Source organism: Leuciscus leuciscus (assembly GCF_965113295.1).
Source record: "Leuciscus leuciscus genome assembly, chromosome: 14".
NCBI lineage: Eukaryota > Metazoa > Chordata > Actinopteri > Cypriniformes > Leuciscidae > Leuciscus > Leuciscus leuciscus.
Window position 1 is genome coordinate 19,136,407 of NC_138738.1, and position 25,325 is coordinate 19,161,731.

Here is a 25,325-nt window from a genome sequence, read left to right on the forward strand (position 1 = left end):
CCCTCCCCCCAAACGGCTTATTGTCATTCCTCAAAATCAAATATCTCAGCCTCCTTTTCTTTCCAGAAAGCAAAACTACGGTCAATATATTTGCAAATTTCATCATTAGTCAGACAACTAATATCTGCATTATTTTTCAGGACATCGCCCTCATCTGGGGTGGGCGTCTGTACGATGACTTTAGGCACAGGTCTCTTGTCTACCGTTGTAGTCTGCTCTAAGTGTTCAAGCTCTGGTTGGCCTGATCCATCTCCAAAGAATTTCACCTTAATGTCCTCAAATCCATCCTTCCATTCACGGTTTCCAGCTTCAATGTCCTGAATTACAGCCTTGTGAAAATCCCGAACAATTTCCCAGGTAAAACGCCCCACATGGTCGAACACTTCAAAGCACAGCAAGTGTCTCATTTTCCTCTCATCTGCAGGCAAATCCAACTCCAGTATGTGAAAGTAGCCGAGCATGAAGAGGTCGAGTGTCAGAGTGTCGTAGTCAACGGGAGATCCATCCACACGGGGGAGGAACTGCTCAGGTGAGTAAATTGCCTGCTGCCGGTTGAGTCTTCGGATCTGCCGCGACGGTACAAATGAGATCATGCTTCTCCAGTTCCCAATCATCTTATTGATGGCACTTCTCTGCTTGAAAAAGTGCCCCAGTTTGCCATTCTCCATGGTCCTCTTCTGAGAGATATCCAGGCTAGCTTTGCGTTCACACTTTGGCTTCATAGATGGCGCCAGCGAATCAACACTTTGCTTCCTCTGAGCGTTTCTCACGGTTACAGTGTAAGCTGATTTCTTCCAGTGACCCAGGAACAATACCACAATACGTTCCTTTCGCAGGGTTGTACTTTCCATGGCATCGCTGATTACATAGTCGATCTCTGAATCATCACTCTGGTCAATCTCTGGTCTTTGTTCCTGTTTTTGAGAGACCTCATCCAAAACACTCTCTACAAGTTCTTTCTCTTGTTCACCAAATGATTCTGTTCTCCCTGAATCCTCCAATGAGGATTCATTCTGATTCTCAAAGTTGGACTTCAGGTTCCTCACAGAGACCCCAAACTGGTGAATCTCGTTTTCTATCTTCTCCCTCCTGCCTCTGGTGGAGGCTTGCCTCTCTGAAGCCTGAGAGAAGACACTCACAAGCTCTGTGTTTGGCATTTTGCAGTAGGGCTGGTCTGTTAGGTTGGTCATAAGCAGTGACATACTCTTCACAATCCCTGAAATACGGTTGCACCAAACGGGTAAGGGAGTCTGTGTAGAGTTTTTGTACTGGGTGTTGACTGTGATGTTGACTATCGGTGCAGGGAGAATGTTTCGAAGTTCTTCGGCCAGATGAGCAAGCTCCATTTCATAGCCCTCGCAGTTCTTATGCATCGAGACACTCTTAATTTGCTTCTCTAGATAAATGAGGTCATCTTCTGTTAGAAGTTCTCCGAATGGACCCAGGATGGCATTGTGAGCCTGGGAGAACCTCCAACTATCCATCTTTGAATATCTACTACCATTCTCCTGTTTAATAAGATACAATACATCCAGTTAAAATCAAACCTTGAGAAAGTTGCAGTCAGACATTTAATACACTATTTGTAGCTCACCTTCATCCTCTGGGTTTCCTGGTCAAATAATCTGGCCTGTAGCTGTCGTACCATCACCTGTCTCTTCCATTCTGCTATAGGTCTGCCCTTCTCATCGTGCATGGGTACCAGGTAATCAATATCAGACAAATTAGCCTCCTCTGTCGGTAACACAACCATTTTATTCTAAAAAAGAAAAGACAAGACAATAATGTATTGGCAAGTGCTGGTGCCCTTAAGCTGTCAAGTATATAAAAAACAAAAACAGCACTATCATGCTTGGCTAATATGAAACCATGAATTTAATAAACTTGGTTCTTTTTTGTATAATAATGTGGTTTTCTTCTACATATATGATAAAGTGCTTTAGTACATTTCATAAAAGTACAAGGTAATAAATAAACTGCGTTCACATGATCAACCGTCACTGACAACTGTATTTACCAAGACAACCCTCTAGTGTTCTGTTCACACAGCAGCTTTAGCATCAATATTATTTTGTATTTTTTTTTAAATGGACCAATGGTGCTGTGTACAGTATTTTTATGCTTATTAAAGTATTGCGCAGTTAGCTTAGCAACATGCAGACTTTGGGACTTCCATGATGTCCAGAAGCCTCAAATGACAAAATATTATTTAATGAACAAGTCCAAACAAGTCTCAAGTTCATGCGGCAAATCTTGCTTAGAGTGTAGAGTGCAGCATTTGAGCGGGACTTGAACCGGGTTGTCCAGCGTGGGAAGCTAAAGACCGCAACCGCTAGCATCAGTCACTAGCGCACCTCTTGAAGCTAGGGGAGTGAGGTTTACAGCTCCTACTTGCCTACGTGCGTTACATAAGCACTATTCAATTATATCACACCTTAAAGCTAAACTTTTAAAAACTCACAGTGTACAATCTTCTGGCTCATGGAATCCCAAAAAAACTAATATTTGAAAGATTCAGAGAAGAATCACTGTCTGGCCATCTGAAATTTCCATATAGAGATAAGGGTTAGGATCATGATTTTTTGGGAGTACTACAGTGCACTGTCAGTGTGTATTAGCACTGTTTGTGGTTTGCTTTTGGGATCTCATGGAGCCTGTGGATCTGGAAACGTGACATCATGTGACTTCAGACTTATGGATAGGATAGGTCATGTAACTGCATTTAGAATTCAAAGGACTGACAACAGTATTTTGCTAGTGTGAACACAGCCTTAAGGCCAATTTACACTGCACAAACAGACGGCAACAGACATTTCGTCGGGTTTTGTCAGATCAGTGGGTCACCCCTGTCGGAGTCTGTTAGCATTTGTTGGAGCTTGTTTTTGCCGATTGAACATGCTGAATCAGCGTTTTTCGGTCTTGGAAAATCTGAGAAGTGACATGCTCTAATCTGGTGACTGCCGCCATTGGTCTGCGTCTGTCAATGCAGTGTAGTTGGTCTTTCGACTTAGTTATCATGATAAACTGTGTATGGTAAATTTACTAACTGAAAATGTCAAATCTGCAGTCAATACAGATTTTTTAAAGCTGGCGATAGATTTCACATCTCCCAGTTTCATTTCTCCCATTAGCAGTTTCCCTTTCTCTGGTACTGGCTTACTTGCAGGCGTAGTGGAGCTAAGGTTCTTCACCACTGCAATGACAATCAGAACAAGAACATCATTTGTTACTCTCATCTGTTTCCAGTTATGTTCTGATCATATTCACATAGGCTGATTACCATTACTCATTGAACTGGAATTAAGTCATCAAGTGAAATTAAGGAAGGATGAGTCAATGGTGACAGCAGTGCCCACAAAATTCTCTCAGGATTGCAGAACATAAACTTGCAGAGCAGCACTAGAGGTATTAAACAGCCCCCTTAGGGCTTTCTCACCAGTAGTGGCCATGTGGACATTGTGTAAAGCGTTCCCATGTGGGTTAGAAGATGGACATGATCTGACCGAGGAGGTAGTGGTGGAAGGGGGTGGAGGAGGTGAAAGAGGTGGAGCGGGGTAACGGGCTTGAGGCGAATCTTCTGTCTCAGGGTGCTGGTGGGGTAAAGATGAAATGGAAAGGCACTCAATTGAATGTCGACACTTACCACAGCCAGATAGTAATGCCTTAAAGCACACTTTTTTGATTTAATGCAAAATAACATGCGCAGTTAGCTTAGCAACATGCTATGTCAAACTGTATTGAACTCTATTGACAGATGTTTTTCCTTTTTGTGTGGCGCATGGAGCTGTTTTAAAGTATAGCATTTGAAATCAGTCACTTAAGAGGTGTTACGCAGTTAAAACGCTGCCTTGGAAGGCAGCTACCTATGTAGGAATTAAGCAGAGAAACAGCTCACTGAATTTTAGAACAGAACTAATGGCATGCTTTGTCGTTCATATCGTGTTATTTTTCAAAAAAGTACAAGACTCACCTTAAGACTGTCCATGTTATTGTGTGGATTAGTAATCTGTCTGTAATAATCAGAGCTAAGTTGCCGGGACACAGCTGGTTTCTCTCTAAGCTCTTCCTCTATAGGACAGTTCTCTTCCAGAGGCTGTGCAGCTGGACAGAGCTGTAATACAATACAATACTTTTATTATCATATAATATTTACCGATTCAGGTAGTGTTCCATCAAAGCAAATTATTTCACGTAGACCTATAAGGAAAATGGAATAAAAGCCCAATTATTGCCATTCGATACATCGCACAGAAGAATATCCCAATCATTCACATGAGAAACAGCTATTTGTGGTCTGTCTTTTGTGCAGTGTTGTGGTCCGCATAGCGATATGTGAGCATTACAGTAAGAGGGGCCCTAGCTAGGGGGCAAAATAGTTGTACCTGAGCCCAACATCTAGATCCCACTTTACCAGAGGGAAAATGCAGAGTATATGGAAACATTTAGATCACCGCTGATGAAACTGTAATATCCTAATGGACTCCATGCAGAATGCATATCAAATGTGGCTCTCAAAGGGCTCTCTGTAAAACACACACACGCACAGAGCATCAAAGGGAACACTGATATGCCGCAGCATGCTATTTTGCTTTGTCTCTGCAAGGTGGTCCTCCCAATTTCCTCTTGCACGGCACTTTGATGTCCAAACAGCACGAAATGTGCTGTGACACGGCTTGGGCAAAGGCAGGAATACATTTCCCAGAAGTTGTGCAATTCATAAATAGATAAACTTTGGGAGGGGTAATGTGGGTATATGGGGCAAAACTACATTAGCGAAGTGGAATCTCTTTCCTTTGTGACCTTTGAGCAGCAGTTCAGTTCCTCACTCACGATCAGGATGCATCTGTCTCTGCGTGAAGGTTTAATCAAAGCCAGTGGACACCATGGCACATTTGGTTTCCATCAGCTATCCTCTTCTGTGGCTTAGGCAGTGGATGCTGGAAAAACACGGTCCTCACATCCTCTTCTCTGCCTTATAGGCCACACGAACACTGATGAAGAGAGTGAGACGACAGCAAAAGCACCAAATCCATAAATCCTATATGGTAGTAAGATGGTGGAAATCCGGTGAAAAACAATTTAAAGTCTTTCTTTTTCACTGGTTGCTTTGAACAGTTACTCGGGGGGGGAATACTCAAAGATAAGAGTTGAAACAAATAGAAACCGTGGAATATTTCTCAATGTTCTGTTCTAATACTTGAAATTAAATTATTGGGGGAATGAAAGAAAAGAACCAGAAATGGTAGAACTATGCAGGCCTAAACAGTTTGTATAAAGGTTTGGTAAGGTTAAACCCTTCACATATATCTCTGCTTGCTAAAGGAATTCAAGACCACACACTTGTGTTGACACGTAAGCAATACATTCTATGTTAAATCACATTTACACCTTCAGTTAAAACATCTGATGAACATGTTTGACAGTTCTTGAATTTAGAGGACTGAGCGAAAACCGTCCAAGGTGTCTACAGCAGCAAAGCTGTGTGCTGTAAAGTTTATGTTAAAATGGAGAAAGGATGATGAATGAGCTGAAGATGGCATTCTTTCTATGTTAAATGTTTTACATAGAATTCTGTTACTACAAGTAAGCAAGCAATATCAGGTAAACTGTTAAACTAAGTTTAAACAGATATGAAGAAAAGCTAACATACCAGTTCAATCAAGCATACTGTAAATATAGCGTATACAATGTATTGGTATATTGGTTACAGGCTGATATTTATTGTTATTATTATTATTTACATGTATTTATCGGTATTGGTTGATAATGGAATTTTAATTGTGGATGCACAGTTCCCTTTTTTATATTTAGGTTATCTTTGCAATCATTTAATGGTAACCTAGAGTTTATCTTTAAAATCATTAATAATATAAATTACACTTTTAAATGTAATCTTTGGCAAATCTCAAAATGAATATACATTTTACATCCTGTACATTAAATTGTTGTGATGCTTTAATTCTTAATGTTTCATTTTTCAATGTATTTAGACAAAGTAGTCGGTACATTCATTAGCCATGAAAAACAAAAAGTATCAGCCAGAATTGTAATATAGGTTCCCTAATAATTGCCATAACTAGTAAATAATAACCATCCACAGACTCTTCAACCAATTAAATAAAAAAATGTATTCCAATTGTTCAGTGATGAGTAATATAAATTAAAGACAGACTACAACATGTAAAAATCTTAAGTAGTCATGCTGTGAAAATTATTTATCAGAATTATGAGCATATTTAGATCATGTCAAATGAAAACAATTAGAAGGAACTTGTATCCGTTTTGAAACAAAAAGCTATTTCAACATTACAAAAGTTTAGATATCACATACAGCAAGTCATGCAATGATAGATCTGGAATTAACAAATAATTACGCATTGTTCAAAAAACAGATAGCAACAGATTGCATAATCTCCATAAACACAACATGTACGAAAAGCACAATAGTTACTTACAAACTACCGTCCTCTTAATTGTGGTTGATATCCTAGCAGGCAGCGCCTGGTCACTCTGTGTCACTACACGGTTTGAACACCAAACCCAGAGATGTCTTGACTCAGTCAACAACATCCTAACAACTGGCCATAGCCCAACAGACAATAAACAATAAACTCTGATAGGAGAATGCACTTAATAATTTACACAGTGGATTGGGTAGCCGGCAATGTCACTAATGAGCAAACCAATAGGAACATGCGAACGGTGTGATAGGAAGCAGGAGACTGTCAAATCAGAAGAAACGGATAGAGACACTTTATCTCTTTCATTCAGATGTTGTTGTTTTTTTGGTCTCTGACACAGCATTAAACTGGGGAAGTGACCTAAGACACATCAACACTAATCAATGAAAAAGGTGTTGCATGACAGGGCTTTGTATGAGGAGAACCTTTCCATTATTTGCTTAATAATGCATGTCCTGGAAAAGTAGATGACAATGCACTCAGATCACTTGACTCCAGCATCATAAAAATCAGCATGCAGACATACAGGTGTCCTACCTATTATTGTATTAAAAATAAATAAAGTTTGTGAATTAAAATGCATTATTCATTATTATAGAATTAAGGGAGTAAAATAACTAATGACAGGGTGATACAATGGCCCTGATATCATAATGAAATAAAAAAAAGCTTCATTTTAAAAGAATGGATTTCTTGAAAAGCATACTTTGTTATTATTTCTTAAATATATATATAAATATTTAAATGAAATTAAATATTTTGTCAAACCTGCTTCAATGTTTGTAATATAAAAAAGTGCACCAAAATTAAAGTCAAATAGTGTGACCAACAAGGTCATGTGGTCCAACCAACATGAGAAACATGCAAAAAAAAGAAGAAAAAAGAAAATTATATCATCAAAAGTACCCCTAAAGACTGTATAATGACTGTGTCAAGGTCATTAAGTCAGATCATTTGAGAGTTTGCGTTGTAATTGATATTTATGAATTTATGATGATGAAAAAATAATTCATCATATTTGTAAAAACGTTTTACTTTGAAAAACATAAAAAATGACACCAACATACAAATACAAAGAGTACATTTCTAAGAATTTGGAACATGTTTTATTTTTTTAAACAGATTTTTTAAAGATTTATTTATTTTATTTATCACGGACACTCTTATATGTCATTGACCCATGCGAAATGTCAGTGATGAAAATAGAATAGAAGGAACCCTCTAGTAAAAAAATACAATAAATATAACTGCTCAGAGTAAAATACTATAGTATTTAGTAGAAATAAATAATGTCTCAGATTCAGATTTCGTTGTAGATATCAAATGCCAATTAAAATCTATGCTATTTTGCTGCAAATTAATTTGTCAGTTAGTAGAAGCTAGTCAAAATAGGACGTATGCCCTACATCCGAATATGCATACTTCGCGATTATACAGTATGCAAAAAACAGCAAGTCAATTAAGGAGAATGTCCAAATTCATGGTATTCATGATTCAGTAGGTGAATAATAATCAGATGGCCTTCTGCATCTGCTGAGTGTGGAACCAATGGACAATTCGCTATCCCATAAGGCCACAGAAGCTGAGAGGCCATCAGATTCAAAGTCCATAAACTTGAACTGTAAGTGCTAGAAGTACCAAGAAAGTTAGTATGTCATAGGTCAAAGAACACAGGTCACAGAGAACAATGTCAAGATGGCGGATGTAAAATTGCCCGAGAATGTGTTCATACTGTACACATTCATTAATGGCCGAGAAGTACATTCTCCATCCAATTCAGAGCATATGAAAGTACAAGAATTCAGATGCAACAATGCCCTTACCTGTTAAAACCACGAACAACTAATGTAAAGTTCATGGTATTATTAATATATTTCAGTGTCGACTGCCTTTGAGGACAAAGACAGAAGAAATTATGAAATGAAGATTTCTTATAAACCCTGAATCTGCAGGTGCACAAAAAGCATTTAGAAAACTTTTTGTGTGTGCACATTCTCAGTTAAGTGGTAAACACTGTTCCATGTGTAGCGGACCACTAAAGGTCAGAGCAATCAGAGCATTCTTGAGATATGACTGAACGTTTGATGAGAAACACGTTGAAAGATTCTTCTCATGGGGGTAAGCTCATAAACAAATAGCTCCCTTACCACCCCCTAGTGGCCGTTTAGCACTGGCATTTCTACAAAGGCTTCCTGCTGTTCCGAAAAAAAGTTTTTTTTATAATGCTTGAAAGCACCTGCAATAAACAAACCACAGAGCTAAACTGAACATCGCACTAAGAACAAATCCCAATCTAGAGCAATTTTTGTTGTTGTACTGAAATAAACCAGAAGAGACACATTTAATACAGCTGGCCTCTCAATTCCCTGCCTGAAAAGGATGGGAGGAAAGCATATATGCGTGTTGTAAAATAAACCCTTGATCTGTTTATTTGATTGCAGCTGTCTCAGGGAGAAGGCACTCACACTTTGAGCGGAGGGCCGTGCTCAGGGAGGGTGACCTCTTTGGGATGAAACCAAAACATGAGGAAATACCTAGCACGCAACTCTCTGGCCAGAAGCCCAAACAATCCATTATAGGCACTGTTAGGAAATGAGATGGCCTGTCCTGAGCACTCTGAGGTGGAATAAAACCTTGTGAAGTACACTACAACTTGCAATACATTATTTCAGACCAGGAGAAATAATGCTGATATGGACCATTCAGTTATTTCCAGTGGGAAGTCTGCATGGGAACCATTTTTGGGTCAATAAATATAAGAGTGCCCATTAAAAAAAGAAAAGAAAAATCTTTAGTCTGGTTTAAAACATGCGGCAAGTTCTTATAAATGTACTTTTTGCATTCTTGCATGGTTCATGTGGTTTAGAAAAAGAAATTATAAAAATTTCAAGAAAAGGTTCAATTTAAAAACTCTAAAAACTAAAAAAGTAATAACATATTTTCCTTACACATTGAATTCATTTGAGTATACACACACAAGGTGTATACATATTTTAAATGAAAAATATTTTTTTAATCTTTTCATGCGTTTTTCTAGCCTTGCCTTGTCATAGAAAAGTCAAATTATCTCATATATTAAAGTCCCCCTGTGGTGAAAATCAAGCTTTAATGTTGTTTATATGTCTATGTGGTGTTTTTAATATGCTTTAAGACAAACCATGTGCAAATTTACAAGTCACCACCATTGCTGAGTATTTTCTACTTAAAACTGCAGAAAACCAAAGAACCAAAACGCAGTTTGAAATAGCTGGTGTTTCTGACGTCACAAACTACCTTGTAACCAATGATGTCAACGAGTGATAATCAACGAGTGGATCTCTGAGCTGGTGTGAGTGAGTGGAGGTGGGGCTAATTTACCAATTTGCTAATTTAACAGCGTGCAGAACGCTCACTGCCATAGGAATCATTGTCCGACTCCGGGTTGAACTGAACACAGCTCGTACAGTTTCTGACAATTTACTGCATGAGATTGTCCTGTTTTGTTGCTGGTATGCCGGAGAATGAGCTCTTGAAGCTCAGCCAGTGTTGCCAGATTGGAAATGTCAGAGTATCGTATGAAGCTCAAATCAAAATTAGCGTATTTGGAAGAAAATTACATGAGTCAAACGTACAGAATACAGCTATTTATTGACCAACAACAAATGACTTTATTGCTAAAATAGCGACCTCAGCTTGGAAAAAAACTGACCTAAGCGTCGCGGAAGGAACGTTAACTTTTCTTTTTTTTTTTTTTTTTTTTTTTTTTTTTCTTGCAAAACATGCAGAGATGACATGTTAATGATATAAAACTTTGTATACAATATACAAAAAGAACATTAACTTGTGCTCATGAGAGAGTCATTCTCCACGATGATTGGCTGAGAAAACATACATATAGACGTAGAATCCACAGCTAGATCAATGAGTATAGAAACCCTATGATTACAACGACCATCATTTGAAGTGTCACACAATTCTGAAATTATCGTACATTATGGGATTTTTTTCATTACTGATCGTACAGAGGTCAAAATTATCTTACAGATACGCAAATTATCGTACATCTGGCAACACTGAGCTCCGCCCTTTTCTTGAAAGGGGGCCGGGAGCAGCAGCTCATTTACATTTAAAGGGACACACACAAAAACGGCAAATTTTTGCTCAATTTTATGATCTGTGAGGTATTTTGAGTTAAAACTTCACATACACACTCTGGGGACATCAGAACTTATTTTTCATCTTGTAAAAGTAGCATGATAGGTGCCCTTTAAATATATATATATATAATTTCTTAGCTTTTCAATGGTAGTGGTAATGGTAGTTTTCAATCAGATGCACGTTTGAAGCCAACAAACATCCTGTTCTCCAACTGATTTGATAGATCAAGTATCTGTTTCCAAGCATTAGAATGGTAAAAACCCTGAAACCAAACCCTGTGGATCCCATAACCAGCTCAGCCCCCGGCCCTCTACCTGAGCTAGGCTGCTGGTGAGAAGGAAACTGATACACCCCCAGTACATAGAGACTGCGAACGGCAGCATCTGATGCTTCAACAGCCTCCCTTCACTAATTAGATCTCTATTGTTGGGACAGGTCGACTTAATTTTTGACGTCTAGTGGCACCCTGAGCCTCACATCGATATAGGAGCAATGAATTACTGATTTATTCATGCCCATGTTGACAGGGAGCTTATATTTCTGCATCAGATCTATGGAACAGTGTGAGTAAGGTTATTGGAGACCATGTCATTAATTCTGTGGAATCACAGATACGGTACCTTTAAATTAATGAAACTTGATTGAATTCTTTATTGGCTTTAATTGTTTTTTAACCTGTTTACATTACATGGCTTCAAGTCCTAGATCTGGCTTTGCTTTTTCAAACTTAGAGTACAATTCATATGAAACATTCACATTTATATCAAGAACTTGCTTTATGGTTCCAGTGCAACTTGGAAAACTGAAACAAAAAGAAAAGTTTTATTTGTAGGTTCAACTAGCAAATCTTCCATAAAAAAAAATCAGCTTGTATTGTCATAAGTTTGTCAGTAATATTCTTACAATTCAACAGCTGAGTAACCAACATAATCCATAGAGGTTTAAATAAAATAAATTTATGGCCTATCCTCTATACAACATGTTTACTTAACGAAAATTAATATTCAGTTCCTCTAAAATTTTTCATATGGATTTTAGCTCAAACATTCAGTATTAGCTCGTTAAACATGTTTTATCAGCTAAGCAAGGTATGTTGGAGGAAATCCAAGACAAAAACTTGAATGGGAACAGCAAAAACAGCTGCTATTTCTACCGCCTATTAACGCAGATGGACATCTTCAAACCAGAAAAGAAAGAACGCATAGTTGTGAGATACAGTAAATCACCAGAACAGCAGAAAACCCCATAGACTGATCCATCAACTTTGTGCTCTAAATGTGGAATTAATTTCTTTTCCTATACGGTTCAGTCGTTGTGCCCGCCTCATGAGCACTACCATGTTCACCCTTGAAAAATGTATGACTTAAATGGAGCAGCATCTTATTTACCTCAAGAAGCAAGAAGGCTGAAAGGCCATTAAGGTACACCGCACACCAAAGGCTCTTCTTAGAAAGTGGGTGCTACATGACACCTCAAAAGTTACTGGCCTGATTTTCACAGACGCTCCTGATGTAAATGGACATGTCAGTAAAAACAAATCGATCATGAAATCTGATTTCAGACCCTTCAAGGCAAGACATTCATTTGAATAAATTTTGCTTTTGCTTTCTGACTTTGTCTAGTGACACTTCATGAAAGATATTTAACCATCCGATGCATTACATCTGCAATATGTACAGAATGTAAAAACATTTCTGTAGAATAGGATCAAAGTTGCAATTTCATTGTGCAATTATTCATGGTTTTTTATATACATAACTGAAAATACATCCACAGTAATGACGTTGGAATATTACATTTCCATTTTTTTAAATAATAATGTAGCTTAATGGTTTAAATTGTCATTTTATTTTTTTATATTATCTACAAATTGGCATTGACTTACATTACACCTTTAATGCAAATGATGTGTAAAACACAAAAAATGTAATTTGAAAATAAATATTTATTTGATAATTAATGCATCAGAGGGTTAAAGGATTAGTTCATTTAAAGGTGAACTAAGTAACTTTTTTACCTTAACCGAACAGCTTCGGAGTCATTGGAATAGTTATATGACTTTTTTTGGGTTGAATGGTGGTTGTCTCGCACCCCCCAAGCGCCTGTGAGCCGAAAAACCACCCTTGCAACTTTGAGCCGGCGGGCCGCCGGCCGCAGCGTCAGGAAGTATCCTGTGATATCAGGTCTCGCGATGTAACAAATTGCTTTGCGGCAAACAAATCTGCAAAAATTCTGTCATTATTGCGCTCCCTCACGCTGTTAAAACCCAAATGAAGAAGACGTTTTAAAGAATGTCCCATCTGCTTTGATGTCGTTGATCTACTAGCCTCTGGTATCTGAGAGTCGCCAACGAGTTTTTACAACAGTGTTGTCAAATATCTATTCCGAAGCTGTAGGGGGAGCTCTATAGAGAAACCTGCGAGCAAAAAGCGAGAATACAGCAAAGAAATTCCCGAAACTGCATAGCCCTGCTTTAAGCGAAAGGTAAAACAAAGCTTAATATCCATATTTAAAACTTTATAAACTATAATCACTGGCTTCCGCCAAAAGCCGTACGCTCGTTCACGAGAGAGTTACGTGGTTTTCACGAGAGCTTATTCTCACCTAAGCTTATGCTACGCCTACGTCATTTGTCGGGTCAGGGTTCACCCTTCCGCTGGAACTCGACTCTCTCGTGAACGCGTGTACGGCCATTGCTGGAACCCAGTGATTATAGTTTATAAAGTTTTAAATATGAATATAAAAAATAAAATAAAAATAAAAAAATAAAAAAATAGTTTTGCTTCAGAAGGAATTTATTAACCCACTGGAGTTGTATCAATCATTGTTATGATGGATGGATGCGTTTTTTGGAGCTTCAAAAACTCAGGCACTATTCAATGCCATTACAAAGCTGGGAAGACCCAGTATATTATTTAATATAACTCTGTGTTCCACTGAAAGAAGAAAGTCATATATGCTTAGGATGGCTTGAGGGTGAGTAAATTATGGGATAATAAAAAAATTTGGGTGAACTATTCCTTTAACACTCTCCTGCATTTGACCACAAATTATCTTTTTAGGTCAATTTTAATAGTTGTAGAAGACATTTTTCTTATTTTGCCTTTGTTTTCATTTTCATATTGGACTTTCAGTAACCTCTTTCCTGTGTTCCCAGACATTAGTTGCCATGGACACTCATTGAACGATCACACCTGCTAGTCTTTGAGTTAATCATTGTGTATTTAAGTTTCTCATTTCCTTTAGTTAGTTGCAGTCATATGTTACACGCTGTTACGTTGCCTTATTTCATGTGGATTACCTGAGCTTGTTTTACTAAATAAATACTTTTGGTTTGAACCTTTTTGTATATTGATCATCTTAGTTGGACCTAGAACGTTACAACATTATATCAAGCCATATCAAGACATGAGCAGCATGAAATTTCAAATAATACCAGTGCCTCATGTGTGCATCAGGCTGGTTTAGAAAGACATTTGTAAGAACAATCCCTAAACCTTTTTGATTAACAGAAGTAAGAAATAACCCTTACATTTCTCTCCACAGAGCGAAGGTATCTGGCACACTCAAAGTGGCCATTGTATTCAGCCAGATTAGCGGCCGTGAATCCATCTATGTCTCTTTCCTTTGGGCTGATCTGGTGACCCAGTAGGATTCGACAGCACTGGAAAAATATTATAATTAATCATTTAAATATTAAAAATTATTCATACATAGCAATGTTATAACTGTAGTTAAGATTTAGAATACATAATTAACATCAATTCTATTTTAGACACCACACAACAGACTCGCATCCTAATTTAAACCCACCTCTATTTCCCCATTCTCTGCTGCATCATGTAGAGGAGTGCCACCCCAGTAATCCTTTTTGACCTTTGATCCCATTTGTAACAACGTGTCCAAGATGCAATGATGCCCCCCACTGGCAGCAAAGTGTAAAACGGTCGCCCCTTCATTATCTTGGGTAGACAGGTTGACGTCTGTGAAGGATGCCTGCAATAGACCAAACAAGTTTTATGCACTTCTCTTTTTTTGATGTAATCTCTACTACAACATGTTACCAAAGTGTATATGTGTGTAGGTAAATGTATCACCCACCAGCCATACCACCAGTGCATGGTGGCCCATGTGAGCTGCAGCATGCAATGGGGTCATGCCATCTTGGGCTCTTAGATGGACGTCAGCTCCACAGTCTCTCACAAGATACTCCACAACATGCAGATGTCCCTCCTGGCAGGCCAGATACAGCGGCGTGGCACCCATATTAGTCTGTCGATTAACAGACCTGAAAAAAAGGTTTATTTAAATGTTTATTCAAATATAATTTGATATTTTAAGTGGGTTTTTGAGGGCTGATATGAATCTCACACTAAACTATGTGAAAATCTGAAGTGAAGTGAAATCTCTCTCTGCTATTGGTATTACTGTGTCTTTATCTATGAATGACATGCATTCCCCCTTCAATCAACCTCTGTGTCACTGGTCATCTCGACCTGTGGCCAGTGACTTGAGATTCACTCATTGGATTTAATCATGATTCAAACATGTGCTAAAGAAATCTCGATATATAAGGTCTGGTAAATCAACTATTTTATAAGGGTAAACAGACCAAAGGAAGACCTTTTTCAGCCAGAATGTCTACTGTACAACTGTTAAACCAATTACCACCTGGATATTAATCACTTTAATGTAAAGTTAATGCAAAGTTCAATAGAGCTGTTCAGTCGTGACATCAATTTGTAGGCCAACGCAGAAGGCTAATTCACCATAGGTTCCCTCTGGAGTTTTCTACGTTTTTTTTTTTTTTGAATAGCAGTTTTTAGCAAATATTGTTTTTGAAAGAAGTCTCTAATACTTACCAAGGCTGCATTTATTTTATATATAAATCTTTTGTAACATTATAAAAGTTTTACTGTCAATTTTGATCAATGTAAAGTGGCCTTACAGAATACAAGTAACAAAATCTTTTAAAACAATAAAAAATCTTACTTCTTACTTCTTCTGACCCTTCACCAGCAGAAACCCCTACGGCCTTCAGAAAATACACATCTTTCAGGAGCAACTGACTGGCTATCAGGCAATTTGGAACTTGATTAAAACAATAAATAACTGTTATATAAATGTTGTACTATTGACCAAGCATGTAAATTCACATCTATTTGGTAGTTGCTTTGCTTATTATACAAACCTTATTTTAATCATAAATCATTAAAACTGTTATTCCAAAAGCTCTAACATTTTCACCTAGTGCCGATCTCTCGAGGTGTGAAGGGCTCAGGACTTTGGGTTCAGTAACAAAGGTCCTGACTCTCTGTGGTCCCAAAAAATCCCAGAATGTCTTTTGAAACGAGTAGGGGTGTAACCCCGGCATCCTGGCCAAATTTGCCCAGTGGCCTCTGTCCATCATGGCCTCCTAATCATCCCCATATATATATATATATATATATATACTAATTGGCTTCATCACTCCATCTCCTCTCCACCAATAAGCTGGTGTGTGGCGGCGTTCTGGCGCAATATGGCTGCCGTCGCATCATCCAGGTGGATGCTGCACATTGGAGGTGGTTGAGGAGATTCCCTACTTCCATATGTTAAGCACTTTGAGAGCAGAGAAAAGTGATATATAAATGTAATTAATTATTATTTTATTATTAACAGTGAGAAGCAGCTAAAACAGATCACTTCTAGTATGTTGTGACTTGTGACAGATAAGGTGCATCCATTATACACCAGCTCTCTGGCTCTCACTTGGGATTTTCTACCACCTGAGGCTAATATGCATTCCTCTGACTGTATGTTAAGTTTGCCTAATCCTATACACAAACATGGTTCTATTTCGTCCTGACCATGCATACTGTCACGATCACCAGCTGGAGTGCCCTGTTTGTCCACCAGAGGGCACTCCCCTCTTGCTCATTGTCATTTACACATGGACTACATTTCCCAGAACTCACTGCTCGGACTCATCATCCCTGATTGCTGTCAGCTGTGTCTCATTAACATCATTATCTCACCAATGCGTTCAAGGCATGATCGTATTTACGAGTTGAACACACATGAACAGTGTCATAAGTAAGAGTGAGAAGCTCTGGATTTTCTTTAAGCCCTTTTTGAGTTGGGGGCGTGTTAGTGAGAAATATGGCGGAATACCACAATGCTTAAAGGTATTTAGCAGTGATATTGCCAGGCTTTTCTATTTACAGCGAAGTAAGCTATTTGCTTGCACAAATTATGATAGCATTTTAATATAACAATATAATAAACGTAATGTTAAAGTTTACAGTGGCTTCATAAATTAATTAAAAACATAAAAAAGAAAAACACAGCTGATGCACATTTCTTTGTTCTACATTTTCTATAAGTAGAGTTTGAGAACCTTGTTGTATTTTTGTGTAATTAATTAAGAGAAAATACACCGCCATCTTACTCCGACGAAAGTGACTTGAACGCACCTGCAGTCGTAAACATGACTCCCCACCTCGTAAATACGAACTTCCCAGGAGAACCTGAATGCACCATAAGCCTGGTCAATTCAGTCATTCATTGCTAAGTCTTGTATGAGTCTGTACTGCATTTCTGAGCATTCTCCTAGTTTCCCGTGTCTTGGTTTGTGATTTCCTGCCTGTTCCCTTGGATTTCCCGCTCTAGCCCATGAGTCTGCTCCAGCCCATGAGTACTCTCCAGAACCCACTCTAGCCCATGAATCTGCTCCAGAGCCCGCTCCAGCCCATGAGCCCTCTCCAGAACCCGCTCCAGCCCATGAGTCCTCTCCAGATCCTGCTCTAGCCCATGAGTCTGCTCCAGCCCATGAGTACTCTCCAGAACCCACTCTAGCCCATGAATCTGCTCCAGAGCCCACTCCAGCACATGAGCCCTCTCCATAACCCGCTCCAGCCCATGAGTCCTCTCCAGAACCCGCTCCAGCCCATGAGTCATCGCCAGAACCCACTCCAGCCCATGAGTCCTCTCCAGAACCTGCTCTAGTCCATGAGTCTGCTCCAGAGCCCGCTTCAGCCAATGAGTCCACTCCAGAGCCCACTCCTGCACCAGAGTCTCCTGTCTGCCCTGATGCGACCACGGAGGTCGTCCCCAAATCTCCTGTCTGCCCTGACACATCCACACAGGTCGTTTCTGAACTACCTGTTTGCCCCGACACGACCGCAGAGGTCATTCTTGAACTGCCTGTCTGCCCCAACATGACCACAAAGGTCTTTTATGAACTTCCTGTCTGCCCAGAAATGACCTCAGGGGCCAAACTGGAACACCCTTCTGGTCCCTTTATGAACATCGAAGATGCCCTTGAGCTCCCTACCTGTTTTGACACGGCCCTTGAGGCCAATCCTAATCTTTCTTTGGTGTGTTTTAGTTTCGCCGTGTTAGTCTCCAGTTCCGCCAGATTTGCCCTGGGGGCTCTTCTTCCACCACACGGGCCGGGCCCTCCATCCCACCCCCGGGTCCCCCTCCGCTCCACTTCCCTCCTGGACATCTTGTTTATAGGACCAGATATAACCCTTTATAAGCCTGGTCAATTCAGTCATTCATTGCTAAGTCTTGCATGTGTCTGTATTGCATTTGAGCATTCCCCTAGTTTCCTGTGTCTTGGTTTTCTATTCTCTGCCTGTTCCTATGGATTGATTGTTTTGCCTCTGCCCTGGAATTTGATATTGTTTGGACTGTTTGCCTGTGATTTGACCTTTGCCAGTTTTTTGGATTACGATTGTGGATTACCCTTTTAATAAATACTACGATTGGATCCTCAACCCGGGTGTTTCGGAGCAGTATATGACAGCAACTGTGTATATGTGGCCATGCAAAAGACGCACCAAGTATCTGTACATGCATGAGAGAAAGGGAGAAAAGGATGCAAGATTGATAGGCTTAAACAAGATAACTGATAATCAACTTTGGGTTCTGAACTGAATTAGTCTGTTGGGGGTCACTGGATCTCTATAGCTCAATTCATCTTCCTCCATCACTTTTCATTATGCACAACCTAAATACCCATTTCAATTCTTCAAGCAATTATCGCCTTCAAAACCATATCTAGCTAAATGAGACTGAGGAAGCACATTCAAGTATTTTTGGTATAAGGGGTACTTCCCATTACACCACCTGGGCAAAGCATGTGTTACAAGACCCTCAGATTTCCAAACACATGGATGAATAACATGGTAGGCTTCTTTACTGTTGCTGTTTTTGGACAAGATGGAATAACAAGAATTATCATTTTCACAATAAAAAAAATTGTGTAGAAAATGTTTCACTCAAATCGCTAGTAAGTTTCACAATTAATTACAAAGAAATAGCAAGTAACATTTAATTAAATGTGAAATTTTGAAGTAACAACTGAGGTAACACTTTATAATAATTATACAGGAACAAAGCATGAATAAATCATTTGTAAACTATAAGTTTATAGTTAATTAATAGTTCATAAACTGTAGTTAATACAATAATAGACTATGTACAAATAGTGAGTTCTTCATTCATTGTCACTGTAATTAACAAAGTGTTATCGTTTAATTAGCTCATATGTAAAGAGTTAGATAATGCTTTGTTAACAACTTGTTACCCATAAATAGTTCTCACTTTAGATTAGGTCACAGAAAATCTGAAAATGTCATCAATTAAGTGCTTACTCCTTTAAACCAACCTTTATTGGACATTAATTGCATTCATATTCAGTGTTCTTTAAAATGTTTACAAATAAATCAAGCACACACACACACACGGTTTCCATGTATTATAGGGACTTTCCATAGAAGTATTGATTTTTATATTGTACAAACTGTATTCTATCCCCTAATCCTAACCAATGTATTTTAACAACGTGCCTGTCCATCCCGTCCTGTATTCCACCATGAGAAATCTGGTCACCCTAGTTAATTAACTATAAACTAATAGTTTGCAAATTATTTGTAAATACTTTATTACTGTATACTTTTTATAAAGTGTTACCAAAATGGAAATAGTATATTCTTGGAAAACATACTCTAATAATCTTTTTTTTTTTTTTTATATGAATTGAGTGGTTTAGTCCAAATATTCTGAAGAGACTCGATCACTTTATATGATGAACAGATTGAATTTAGGCTTTTATTCACATATAATTCATCAACTCACACATCAGTAGTGGTAAATGGAAGCTTGTAGTGCGAGAACCAATGAGGTTCATTCTCGTGTTACGCAGAATGTTTGAACTTCGGCAATAACCGGTTCATTTTTGTGCGTTATGAAGCACCTTTGAGCTTCAGCAAGAGCCAATGAGATTCATTCTTGAGTGTTACACAGCACGTTTGAGCTTCCGCAAGAGGTTTGTTCTCATAAGTCAAGCAGGTTCAGCTGAACTTCTGTTTATGTTTGCTGATGTGAATAAAAGCCTAAATTCAATCTGTTCATAATATAAAGTGATCGTGTATCTTCAGAAAATTTGGACTAAACCGCTCATATGGATTAGTTTTACGATCTCTTTATGAACTTTTTGAAGAGTCAAAGTGGTAGTTGCATAGCTGTCAATGGAGGGACAGAAATCGCTCAGATTTCATTAAAAAAAGAAGAAAATCTTAATTTGTGTTTCGAAAGTCTACTTGTATGGAACAACATGAGGGTGAATAATTAATGACGTAATTTTCATGTGAACTATCCCTTTAAGCCTAGTTCCAGACTCGAATGCATATTTGAGCTGTTTTAACATATAAAAGCTACTTAAATGTCCTAATTGAACTAAGGCCTAATCCTGGCTTAATCTAAGCCCTGTCTGTGAAACCAGGCCATAATCATATAAAGAAATTATAATAGGTAGCTGTTGAAAAGCTGTAGCTTTTTGGCACATGCTGTTCCAATAACAAGTGGCTGAGCTCTGAAACGTGTAGATGGCTCTTTGCAGTCAATACATGAATAGACAACAAATCACCATATTGAACCAAAATGTCTATATACTTCAGATAAATGTTAAGCTGTGCTGATCCAAAAAGTAATTGGATCCGTTTTTAAAAAGACACTCATTGTACTCAAATAACTCAAGACGTGTGACCCACAAGATTAGTGACCCAAAACAATTTGTAACATGCTTCTTTTCATCCACCTCTGCCACATGAGATTTATCTCTTTCATTAGTACGTGTCTGGGTTGTAACACAGTACCCTGGAGCTTGACCAATCAGCAGCTTCAAACAGGTGAGGTCACCCTTTGCTGCAGCATAGTGGGCAGGAAGAGCACCGCAGTTTGTCTCTACTTCTGCTCCATCCCCATGAGATAACAGCCAATGGACAGCTTCCACCTTCCCGAACCGAGCAGCGAGATGGAGCGGAGTGGCCCCACCAGAATCCTGATCCTAAATGCAAAGAAACAAATAAGAATAGTCATAAACAACAGTTCTTTATTAAATGATTTTCTTCGTTGCACACAAAAAGTTCCATTTCCTACAATGACTGTTCTGAAGTCATTATCTGAATGTTATAAAATAAACAAATGTTATACTATATATGTATTTATAATATATGCATTGTCCTATTCATTTACAATAATAAAAATACATGAAACATATTTACAGTACATACAATGAGTTCTATACACCTCTTTTACGGTGTTCATTTATGTTCATTTTGATATTTTTTTAGCAGCATAATGTAAAAAAATGTCAGGGTGAGACGAGTGTCCAGATAACATATTGAAGAAAAAGCATTAAGACGAAAAATAATTACATTCTTGATAAGAAATCCAGGAAATTATATCATAGAATATATGCAGAACCTCATGATTGCGTCAATAAGTCTCATTAAGTCATAAAACCTTTTTATGAGGTCAAATGTAATATTTATGAATTAACAATTCACAATATTGTCAATTTTATTTCCTTTGAAAAATATATTTTATATTTTGACATTAATGATTAAGATGCCTATTCAAAATGTAAAGAAAATTTGTTATCACTTTTTACTTGATGGTTACACCACATGACATTTTTAGAGACAAACAATCATTTTAAAACTGGTAAAAAAGTTTTCAAAATCATATGAAACCGACATGTATGTTTTAAACTAGATTTTTATCCTCATTTCATTTGACGATTATATCAGTTTGTGATAAATTTACCACACTGCAGATAGATTTAACAAATAAAGTTTGCCTAAGCAGGAGGAAACTAAGGAAAGATTATTAATAGTATGCTATTATTTTTGAAAAGTGTAAAGTGAGAATACAAATATTATAAAATTATGCTGCCATTGAGTTCATAATAACCTGAAAGAACATTCAGTTTGATAGAGGTCATCTCATGATGTCATCATAAAAACAGTCTGTATTATCCATTCTACTATAAATCTGCTGCCGCTGCCGCTGACACAGACCTCGTTCCTGAACGGGACATCACTCCTCTATTCCACCAATGTGATCAAATTAGTGTAGCCATCTTTATTTAATCAGACCAAGGAAATGTTCATTAATAATTCAACCCCGTACAACTTTGACCTCACCTTGGCAAGCACGGGCTTAAAAAAAAACTCTGATGAACTCCAAGCAAGACCACCAACCTGGAATATTGTTATCACTTTAGTTCGTGATAACAAGGCACTTAAAACATCTACTTTAATACAACACAGCTGGCCATAAATTAGATCAAGAGGTTGCCGATGTTAAAAGCACTGGTTTGCATTAGTGTGAGAACAGGCGGTGTGTGTGTCTCGGAGGAGCAGTATGGCCTGTTCTCCCCTGGTAAACAAATAGCATTAACGGTTAGATTGAGCCCCCTCTAACCCATCTGGTCATGATTACAGTGGTCATGCAATACTACTGAACAAAGAGTAAACAGAGCAAGGGAAAGTGATGTAATCACACCATTCACACCGTTCTACAGTTCCTGGACCGCGAAAACTACTTATGTAAGGCGCTATATTTGGAGCAGGTGTTGCTTACCAATAATATTCTTGCTTTCCATGTGAATACACAATGCGCTGTGAAAGTTATATTTCTCACAGATTTTGGTTGGTTGTTTGCATCACACACAAAGTTCATACAATACGGCAAGTCCGAGATGGATTTCATTAGCAGGAATGGGCGTTGTTGACCTCTTTCATTAAAGGGATAGTTCACCCAAAACTGAAAACTGTTTCACTCACCCTCAAGTCGTTTCAAATCTGTGTTATGTTGGCTTCTGTGGAACAATACCCCATTCAAAAGTTTTGGGGAGGGTAACATTTTTTCAACTAAGTCTCTTGCAAGGTTGCATTTAATTGATAAAAATACAGTACACTCTAATATTAAAAAAAATTATACAATTTGTTTTAACAAAACTGTTTTCTATTTACTATATTTTAAAATCGAATTTATTCCTGTGATGTCAAAGCTGAATTTTATGAAGCAATTACTTCAGTGTTCAGTGTCACATGATCCTTTAGAAATCCTAATATTGTGTGCAATATTCATGTATTCTGAAAATATAACCATATGATAATGTGAGAATCAGGCCATGAGGCCAATATTAACAATCTTTTTATATCTGTGATATGGGCAAATTCAAATTTAGTGCACTGCAATTAGTAAAAGGAGAAACATGAGAACCAGTGCTTTTTGGCATCATTCATATTAAACCAGGAGTGGTGAATCTTAATGCTTCATATTTGAATACGCATGAAAGTGAATGAGATTGTAAAGTAGCAGAGAGGAAAAGACTATCAGGCTTTTTGCACTATGCAATTATGCTTTGTGCGAATACATACTATTTGCATCTCAGAGTAATATACAGTAAGCAACAACATTTTCAGGGCATATTTATTACAATAAAAATGGTTGCTGCCTTATTGGGACCTTATTCCCACTATTAAATACCCAAGTCGGCATTTTATTTCCTAGTCTCTGATATGCAATGAGCAAAGGAAGAAGAATGGGACAGTAAAAAGTCAGACTCAAACTCAGGTTAGTTGTGTCAAGATCTAAATCCACTGCTCTAACTCTCCATGCCACTGTCCCAGCTATACCAGTCTGGTTTCTTTTGGAATTTTGTCTGGTGGGTGGAGCTAGTGTAAAAATAACAATACAGTACAATACAGGCTATTTAAAAACTTGGAATTATCGCACACAAGTCATATTTGGACTACTTAAGTGTTTTTTGTCATTTTTGAAGCTTGAAAGTCTCTGGACACCATCTAATTTGATTGCATGGAAAAGAACAGCATGAACACTTTCCTAACATCACCTTTTGTGGACTACAGAAGAAAGAAAAATCACCTATTTAAATAGTAACTCTCTATCCAACTCTGTCCGCACTACAGGATTACACTCTCCACTCACCTTAACATTGCATCTTGCAACCTGTACAAGCCACTTTAGTTCCCGGGTGTGACCTGTAGCTGCGGCATCATGGACAGGTGTGGCTCCATTTAGGGCCTTTGTGTCAGCCGGCAGGCCAGCTTCTGTCACCAGAAAGCAAAGGCAGTCCAGCTGACCACAGCGTGCAGCATGGTGCACCAGTCCCGCCCCCTGTGCATCCGCAATGGCGCCGTTTAGACATCCAGTTTCGGCGAGCTCCCTGAGGGCCCGTAGGTCTCCCTCACGGGCTGCGGCGATGGCCTTTTGGAGCACCATGTCAACCCTGCCTCTCTGCTCCTGCGCTGACCGCCTATGACTGGATACGGAGGGTGTCTAGGGCAACTCAACCTACCCCCCGCGGCACACATGCACACACACGGGAAGCCGACACCTAAACGTCTGCCAGCTGGCGGGGTTGGGTGAGCGGAGGCGAGCAGCAGGTCTGGCCCGGTGAGCTGTAAAGGTAATGAAAGACGTCACAATGCACCGGTGCTCTGCATGGCCCGGCCATTGCCTTTGTGCTCGCTTACCAACCTGCACAAGGTTGCCCTCTCTTCTGGCAGCAGACACAAGAGTAATGAGAGAACTGGCCTCTGAAGACCTACTAAAACGTGTGTGACTGGTGTGCAGGCATGTGGCATGTGATTAGAGATTACAGTGAGCCTCACTTTCACATGTTAAAAATTCATTTCTGTCTGAATGGCCAAGAGTGTGTCTGGAAAGACAACAAGGGATTAGAATGGGGCAGTTTGGTTAGAGCATATGAACTTTAATGATTCAGTGTCAGGTGAGATCAGATCAGCACTGAGACGTTAAAGAGAGTCCATTTAGCTCATTTAATAATGCTGTTGCAGCTTTGTTGTACTGGTAACAGATATCTCGGTCTCATTCTGAACGTGCACGCTCCGTCACATTCCAATGTAACTAAGTGCAGCCGCCAAGTTACAATGAACAGGTCTTTGTCTCTCCCTGAAAAATAGGGTATAAACATCTATAGGCTATAGGCTTGCCTTGCCTTGCCTATAAACATCTACAACATAATTACAACTATTTTGTACATCTATCTTTTTACACATCATTCAATTATGACACCTTAAAAAAAAAAAAAAAAGACCCCTAAATGGTTTGGAACTATTCGCTGGCAACAATTTACAATATAGTGTCTAAAATGTAACATACTTAATACAAACTTCTTGTATAAAAATTAAATATCCCACTTACAATTGTGCGGATATTCTGAAGAAAAAAAGAAAGAAAAAAAAAAACTCTTGTTTGTGTGATATTGCTTAACTACATCATATGATATAAATATAAAAGACAAAAACACATACAGCGAAACGTTTTGCCCCGATATTTTGAATTTTGGGGACATTCTAACTGAATAGGGTGGACTCTCAAGGTGTGCTTTTGTTTGGTTTA

The 25,325-nt window shown here is 38.5% G+C and overlaps 1 protein-coding gene across 2 annotated transcripts; it reads right to left on the minus strand.

Moving 5' to 3' along the window:
- Nucleotides 1–19: 19 nt before the first annotated feature.
- Nucleotides 20–24,501, minus strand: espnla (espin like a). 2 transcript variants are annotated; one of them, XM_082190208.1, is made up of 10 exons: nucleotides 23,889–24,501; nucleotides 20,744–20,934; nucleotides 14,700–14,886; nucleotides 14,412–14,594; nucleotides 14,131–14,262; nucleotides 3,971–4,111; nucleotides 3,437–3,590; nucleotides 3,048–3,193; nucleotides 1,595–1,759; nucleotides 20–1,508 (listed from the first exon to the last, which is right to left on the minus strand). In XM_082190208.1, exons 1-10 carry the CDS (start codon nucleotides 24,180–24,182, stop codon nucleotides 24–26), a joined length of 3,078 nt encoding a protein of 1,025 aa, XP_082046334.1. In that variant the 5' UTR covers nucleotides 24,183–24,501; the 3' UTR covers nucleotides 20–23. The 2 variants fall into 2 exon arrangements, with proteins under 2 accessions (XP_082046334.1, XP_082046333.1); XM_082190207.1 differs by lacking the exon at nucleotides 23,889–24,501 and adding an exon at nucleotides 22,515–23,829.
- Between the last annotated feature and the right edge of the window lie 824 nt (nucleotides 24,502–25,325).